Source organism: Rhinolophus sinicus, chromosome 16 (assembly GCF_057876585.1).
Source record: "Rhinolophus sinicus isolate RSI-liver-muscle chromosome 16, RSI-T2T, whole genome shotgun sequence".
Taxonomy (NCBI): domain Eukaryota; kingdom Metazoa; phylum Chordata; class Mammalia; order Chiroptera; family Rhinolophidae; genus Rhinolophus; species Rhinolophus sinicus.
In genome coordinates, this window is record NC_142516.1 from 136,016,768 (window position 1) to 136,025,007 (window position 8,240).

The window sequence follows — 8,240 nt, forward strand, 5'->3', positions numbered from 1 at the left end:
CTCTGGGTGGTGAACACACAATGGGATTTATAGATGATGTAATACAGAATTGTACACCTGAAATCTATGTAATTTTACTAACAATTGTCACCCCAATAAATTTAAAAAAAAGAAAAGAAAAGAAAAGGCCGTTCCTCTCATCATGGACTTGAGGCTGGACGAAGAGGGGGTTTGAGAATGTGCGGCACATTAGCCCCTATAATCTCCACCAGTGCCACTCAGTCACCCCAAATAAGGCATATAATCTGAGAGGAAAAGGCAGCTTGTTACATAAAGGCAGCTTCTAAGCAAGCCCTCCAGTGCTGCCTTCTTCCAACCTGGTCTGGCTCCTGCACCCTCTCGTGTAGAACACCGTGGGCCTCCACAATAGGAGGATACATTAAAGAAATAAGGACAACATGGGGAATTTTGGAAAATCACATATCAGAAATGATGCAGATTTCTCAGCTGAACCTTTGAAAATTTGAGATGCTTGAAGTGTCAAGCTCTAAGTGTACAATCACTGTTAACATGCACATGTACATACATGCACACACACAAACACACACACATACACACACACACACGGGTCCCCAGTGCACAGAGAGGAAAGGTCCTTAGGATGCAGTTGAGACCAAGGCTCTGAGAGGCAAAGGGATCTCACAGTAAGTGGGGGACATGGTCAGGATGAGAACAGAGTGTCTTCTGTCCCCCTTGGAAATTCCACACCACCTTTCATGGTGGTACTTACTCATATGTCTCTGGAGGGACTAGAATTATGGCTTCTACATGAGCCACAGTTATGAATGAACAGGTCAGAAACCTTGATCTGGGCTTAGGACTCAGGGTGGACCGTGCACCAGGATAGGGTTGGGGAAGCTACCCGCCCACAGCATGGAGACTCCCATCTCCCTGTGGGCCTCCCAGAGCCTGCTCACCCTGCTCTCTCCTGGTCTATCTCCTCCCACTCCGGCCTGAGGCCTAAAGCTTCTGTTTCTAAGATCAGTGAGTCTAGCTGAGCATCCCCAGGTTTTTGTTCAGAGGTAAGGTGGTGGTCTACAGGGACTAGAGAACCCTCACAGAAATCACCAGATTAAGAAAAAACAGACAAACAAACAAACAAAAACTTGAAGTGATTTCTCATAAGAAGCAGCAGAGTACCCAGGACATCGGGCTCTCAGTGGTGGGTGCCCTCCCTCAGATACTTGGCAGTGAACGATGGATGTTCTTTGATTTCTCTAAGAAATAATCTTAAATGATTATGTGCATATCAAATTTCCCAAAATGACATATTTTAAAAAAATTTCTAAAGGAAATTTCCATTTCAAGGAACTCTGTTTCCTTGCTCTATGTACAGAGAAAGATTATTTTGTGATGATGTATGTTTATCAAATTTACAATATTTTTTTCTAAAGACAGAACACAGCTATAATTGACAAACGTGGGAAAGGCAGGCTGGGAAGCATGCTCTTCCTCAGTAAGCTCTTGCCATGACATCAGAATGAATCTTTGGGTCACCTTGTACCCCAGTCATTCTTTGCAATCTTGTATTTATTTGTAAGCGTTTTCTTGAGCACCTTCTGTTTAATTAATCATAATGCTACTTAGCTGAAATCAAGTACAGCTAACCAAGTTACACTACTATCTCATTTGGTTATGATACCTACTTCATTTCTGGATAAAGAAACCAAAACTCAAGAGAGGTAAGAGAACCGAGACTTAAATTCTAGACCCTTGATTCAGAATGGTACAGCTTTCTTCACCTGCACGCGACTGAGGGGCCACAGATCACTCATACACATAGCCAGTGGGTAGGGTATGGGTTTCCCCATGTGTGAACCCCCCTTCCTGTCCCTAGCCTCCATCAGAGCAGTGTAGCTTGGGGGCTGCAGAGGACAGAGGGGCTGGCTAGGTGGTAACTCAGAAAAGATGTTGAGAATCACTTCACTGTTTCTTGTAAGGGTTTGATAAATCGCCTAGGTGAGGAAGGAACAATGACAAAAAGAGACCAGTGTTTCTTTGGTTCTACATGGACACGGTGGGCTTTCGGTTAGGAAAAGACATAGTGTCGTGCAGGGGACCCTGCTCATTGCTCCATTTGTCGTGCGGGAGACCCTGCTCGCTGTGCCATTTGTTGTGCAGGGTGCCAGGCAGGGTCTCTGCTCCCGCTCCCCACAAGAGAACGCAGGATATGGCGAGGCCAAAAAAGAACACCCACGGAGACATAGATAGTGGAGTCATACTAGTATATTCTCACTGGCGGCACTATACTCTCACTGGAGGCTGGATCCATACTGTCCGCAACCCGCCATCCTAACTGCAATCCGCTCTTGCTAACTCAGCCACCATCTTCTTGCTAGCCCCCATTTTTCTGCTAGCATAGCCACAGCAGTTGTATTAGTGGCCAATGGCTCACTGGTTACAGTTGACGGCCAACTAGCCACAGCTGATGGCCATCCAATCACAGTTGATGGCCATTTACTACCTGAGCTAGCACCTGTCTATGTGAGGCCTAGAGCCTGGAAACTGCTTTCTGGGGCTCTGTCCCCACACATGGGGCATCTCAGTTTACAAAGGTGAGAGTTTAGGGGGCCATTCCTCACTCTGTGAAGGAGTCCATTGTAAAGTGGCACAGATGTTCTGAGTAGAACTTCAGAACTGGCTGTGAGGCCAGTCCCTTTAACATGACTCATTTCGCCAGCCTGTGGACACACAGCCTTTCGGGGCTACTTTAGTCTCTGAAAGGAAGAGTGCTTTTAGGGGATATTGTTTTTTTCATGCTGAGATTCTGTTTTACTCTTTCACGCTGCAAGCCTCTGGTTTATTCCATTTGGAATGGCAGGGGGAGGCCCCATTGAAACCGAAACACATGAATTTTCACTTGGAGGTTTCAGGTTGAAAAGTCGGGATGCTGTTGCAGCTCTTAATCTGAGACTAGGGCTGGTCATTAGCTTTGCTGATAGCTCTTGAAGGCAGGCAAATGTCGGGGATTCTGTCTGCAGTCTTGTTATCTCCAGGAGGTAGTGCAGGTTGCCATGGAGGTCCCCTGTGAGAATTTTGAGTGCCCTGACCCGGGCGGACATTCATAATCTGGAGGGGTGCTGAAACACATCTCCCCTACAAGCTTCTCCTCATGCGAAGTTTAGTGCTGGTGCGGGAAGGAAACCAAGTATAGATCAGGAGGTGCAGGCACAGCATGATTCAGCAGCGTGTTCTCTCCTGACAGGTGGCTTTGATTTGGACATCAAAGGCTGGGGCGGAGAGGACGTGCATCTCTATCGCAAGTATCTCCACAGCAACCTCATAGTGGTCCGGACACCCGTGCGGGGACTCTTCCACCTGTGGCACGAGAAGCGCTGCGTGGACGAGCTGACCCCTGAGCAGTACAAGATGTGCATGCAGTCCAAGGCCATGAACGAGGCCTCCCACGGGCAGCTGGGGATGCTGGTCTTCAGGCACGAGATAGAGGCTCACCTTCGCAAACAGAAACAGAAGACAGGCAGCAAAAAAACATGAACTCCCCAGGACAGGTTGGGGGAGATGTTTCAGTTTTCTCCTTTTGCAATTACCAGACAAGTGGCTGCAACAAGGAAAAGATTTCCATAAAGGGCAAAAAAAGAATTTGACTGATTAGTAAGAAGTTGGAGAGAGCCTCCAATTTCTGCCTATTGGGCTTCTATGCAGCAGGAATTAAAATTCCCCACTTTCCCTGCAGAGAACCCCAAACGCCTCCCATGCAGTGTCTGACAAAGGTTGAATGATTGTGAGACTCTAAGCCTAATGGCAGGAAGGTTTTACTGTGTTTGCAGCAAAGTGAGATCTGTTGTTTTCTACGCTCACTGAAATCTTCATGAAAGAAGGCCAGTTATATAGAAGGTTCATTGGAATGAAAGGCAAGCCAATTTCTCCTCATACGAGTGATTACATAAATCAGTAGGGCTCTAGTGTCCTGGAATGCGGAAACATCAGATGGCAGACAAGGAGATCGTGTGAAATTCAAAGATACCCTCACTGCGATCCTTGTGAGTATATTAAGCAGAACCAAACGGACTGAAAAAGAAAGAAAACTATAACTAGTGTGTCATGTCTTCTTATGATTAACCAAAAATAATCTGTTCATCGTTTTGGTTGTAGTTTTAACCATCTTCATTTGTTAATTTTATTTAAAAACACACTTTTTTTTTGCTTATGAGTTATATTTTGCTTATTTGATGACCAATTTGCAAGTCTCATTAAGAGAGCACAAGTTAGCATATATTTTTACACTTCTAAAGAAGATACTTTCAGATACTTTATGAGAACTATCAGTTCAGAGCATCAGACTGATACCATATCCGACGACACCCATCCCCAGGACGTGCCAAATGCTGATCCTGTCAGGCACCGAATGTCAGCACTCCATCATATGGAAGGCGTGGTGAGGGGCTACTGATAGGTCAAGACATAAACATACTTATCTGAAGAATATTTCCAAAGAGGAGCAACTGATCACTGGAGGGAAAGGAAAATATACTTTTCACCTTAACAGAAAAAGGAACTCATTCAGACTGGTGGTATCGTCGTTAATTCAAAAGTCAGAAAACACATTCTCTCCTCAGGAGAACCGGGGACCACTTTCTTACCTGTTTAAAAAAACCAAAGTATACTGTATGAAGCAAACAACCGCTTTTCAAAGCAGGGTGCTCTTCCTGTCTCTGGCTTCCATGAGAAGAATTGCAGGAAAATGTGTCTTGTGAGAGCTCACTCCATCTGCCAGAGGCTAGTGGGACGGGAGATTTTGCTACATGTTCACCCACCCCAGTCTAGGGGGAAGTAACTTTATTATTTTTTTAAATGAAGCAGTTCTACTCAGCCACCACGATGCTTCTGAAAATTGCATTTTATTAAAGTTTCCAGCTATTTAAAAAAATAATAAATGCAGTTAATATTGAGTGGTTTCTACATTCATATGAAAATTTATTTATTAGCCAGCACCAGATGCATGAGCTAATTATCTCTCCGATTCCTTGTCTTCTGTTTGCCCACAGTCAGCTCATTGTTTAAAGGCTTCAAGAACATTCAAGCTGTTGGTGTGTAAAAAAAAAAAGAAGAATGCATTTGTATTGATTTGTACTGGTAGTTCATACAATTTAATTAAAACACAGACATGAATGGAAGGTGGCATTGGACAGCTAATAAAATATGATTTGTGGTTATGATTTCTTCCTCGAGTAAGAATGCCATTTCTCTATTTCTTTAGTGTTTGGAAAACAGTCTTTTGTGTATAAACCAGGGGTTCTCGGCCTCGGTACTATGTACATGTTGGGCTGGCTCATTCTTTGTTGTGGGCTGACCTGTGCACTGTAGGATATTTAGCCCCATCGCTGGCCTCTACCCACTAGATGCCATGAATGTCTCTCACCCAAGCTGACAACCAAAATGTCCCCAGTCATTGCCAAATGTCCTCTGGAGGGCAACGACACCCCTGGTTGAGAACCACTGGTCTAGAGGGAGGAGAGAACCATAAAGATAAACCTGGCCATTAATACAATTTACTTGTCCTTTTAAGTTAGAAGTTAAAAAATTATTTCTAAGCCCCCTTTCAAATCTAATTGTTTCATATTTTCACATTCAATGGTGATTCAGAGATTCAGGGCACATGTCTGGTCTTTCTACTGGTTATGATGTCTCTGTGGGACTGACCTGCACACTTCTGCCCGTATTCTCCCAATGTCAGGAGAATGCATTTCCAACAAGGCTGGCAGCAGGGAGCAGCTGTTTTGACCACGGAGTTAAGCAGGTCTAAGCATCCCACGGGTGACGCAGTCCCAGGCTGCACTCTGTGGGCTAGCGGGTCATTTGTGCTTGTTTAAATGGTGTAACACAGATGCCTGAGACAGTGGTTAAGAATTGGGTTTTATACATTGCTGAGGGTAGCTGAAAAGAAGAGGAAATAGTGCAATATTAATCGCATTTATTTCTTTTTAAACCTTAGCCAGACAAAACAGTTCTATCAAAAGGTAAGTGCCTTATTAAAGCCATGCAAGAGGGAATCTGTCTTAGTTTGGGCCGCTCTACCATAGACTGGGTGGCATACACAACAAACATTGGTTTCCTAAAGTTCTGGAGGCTGGGAAAACCAAGGTCAAGGCTCCGGCAGATCCAGTGTCTGGTGAGGGCCCTTCTCCCTCTATCTTAAACGGCTGGGAGAAAACAGAGGCTACTTTCCTCCTGATCTTAAAAGGAAATAAATCTCATCATGGGGGCTCCACGCGAATGCTATAATTACCTCCCAAAGGCCCCAACCCCTAATACCATCACATTTGGGCTTCAACATAGAATTTTGCAAGAGCACATTCAGTCCATAGCATTTTTTTGTGTGCCCCAAGACATATACAAAAGAAGGACTGGCGAAGGCCCCACTAAAACAGAATTAGGGGCTTGGAGTTTAACCTTAGCCAGCAAAGGGCAGCTGTAATGAAGCTGCAGCTTGAAGGAGCCATCACATTGCATCTTCTGAAGGGAGGATGCTGCCAGGGAAGCACTGAGTCTTAGGCTTGTGTTAGGCCCCTTCCAACTCTCTGCAGCCTCCTGCTGTTCTTACTGTGTATAAATTGCCTAGTAAATAGCCCCAGTCATCTCACTGGAGCTGACGCAGCCTTGTAAGAGCCAATTGTTAGCCCCTCTTCCGACTCCTGACTAAGGAAGGGCAGGTTGGGAGCTTGAAGTCAACCATGGTGGGAGTATTTACACCATGGAAATTGGCCGTTGGCAAAGGCTACACACCAGGACTCACCCCTCTCACCCTCCACCCCCCAACCCAGTTCCAGCCTACGGTTAACTATTTACCAGCACTGCCTCCGAGCCACATACCTGTTCCCTTGGGCCAGTTTTCTCTCCAGTCATCTCCTTTCTAGCCCCTCCTTTGTATTCATAAATGTGGCCAACTTGCTTCTCTCTACACATCAATGATGAAGATGAAATCAGCCCTCAGAATTTTCAGCAGGTACACAGAACTTCACACAGCCCTATTTTTAAGATTTTGCCTCAACCAAATAGATATAATACACAATCCTGAAAAGTAAGAAAATAGTTCCCGAGAACCTAATTTTAACACTTTTTTTTTTCAAGGAAAATCTTCCGATGTTATCAGGGTTCAGTTCTGTGTGGTAGAAAATATGGCTTTTCCAGCCAGACTGCTGGGTTCAAATTCCACTTGTTTCCCTCGCAACCTCTATAGTCTTACACCAGGCACTCAGTGTCGCTGTACCCCCTTTCTTCAGTCAGGGTGAGGAATGCTACCACATCTATATCATATGGTTGTTGTGAAGATTAAATGAGTGAATAGTGTGAAGTCCTTAGGACACGTCAGGCACGTGGCAGGTGTTCATGTCAACGCAAGTCCCCACGCGCAGCACCACTGGTGTATAACCAGAAGGCTATCGTGGGTCACACACTAGAGATTGTGAACCCATCATGTGTGCACTGTTGGCCTTTATGTCTGTCATTCTGAAAACAATTTCAATCTATCTAAAGAAGGGTTATGAAGAATGTAAAATATAATGGATAATTTCTCCCTTATATTCCATGCTAAGTAATTTGGAGCTGATGACCCCCTGGGAAATGGAGAGGCGTTAGAGGTTTCTGAAGTAAGGCTCATAGCCAGATACCTTATGCACAGAACACCAATCTTCTGAGGTAAGTAATATCGTTTCTTCCATTTTCCAGGTGCAGAAACCGAGTCAGAAATGGTAAGGAACTGGCCCAGAGGCCCGGCATGAAAGCCGCTGGCTCTGGGCTCAGGCGTCATTGTCCCATCCCCGCCACCTCCAGGGGCCTTGAAGGTTATGGTGGGTGAAGGGGCAGGAGCTTTGGCCTGGGGTGGGCCCAGAGCCTGTCCTCTTGAGCCTCTGTTTCCCACTGTTTCCCTGCTGTCCAGCCCCACCAGAGGAATCTGCTGACAAGGAATGAAAACTTGTTAACACAGTGATCCGGGAACACTGAGGCGAGCTGGCCACTGCCGCCCCCCAGCTGCTGTGTAACTGCCAGCGGGTTAGGGATCTGAAGCCTTGGAAGCTGGCTCTCCAGCAAGATCCCAAGGCTTTAGACATAGAAGCTGCCTTGAGTTGGAGGGAGACAGGTGCGAATATTTGCTTTTTGAAAAAGATTTGACATTGTTGGGAGTAAAACCCACCCATCTAAGGGACTCCCCCCTCAGTGTTTTACTCCCAACACCCATCAAATAACTGGCAGCTTTGTATGATCCATATTCTGATTAGCTT

General features: G+C 45.4%; 1 protein-coding gene across 10 annotated transcripts in view; it reads left to right on the forward strand.

Annotated features, from left to right (window-relative positions):
• The window catches only part of CSGALNACT1 (chondroitin sulfate N-acetylgalactosaminyltransferase 1), a 299,127-nt gene extending 293,946 nt beyond the window's left edge, over window positions 1-5,181 (forward strand). For all 10 annotated transcript variants that reach the window (XM_019742117.3, XM_074329587.2, XM_074329583.2 and 7 more), the window contains one exon: window positions 3,206-5,181. In XM_019742117.3, coding sequence (XP_019597676.2) covers window positions 3,206-3,495 — 290 coding nt within the window. In that variant the 3' untranslated portion in view covers window positions 3,496-5,181. The remainder of the gene's footprint in view (window positions 1-3,205) is intronic.
• The last annotated feature ends 3,059 nt before the right edge of the window (window positions 5,182-8,240 follow it).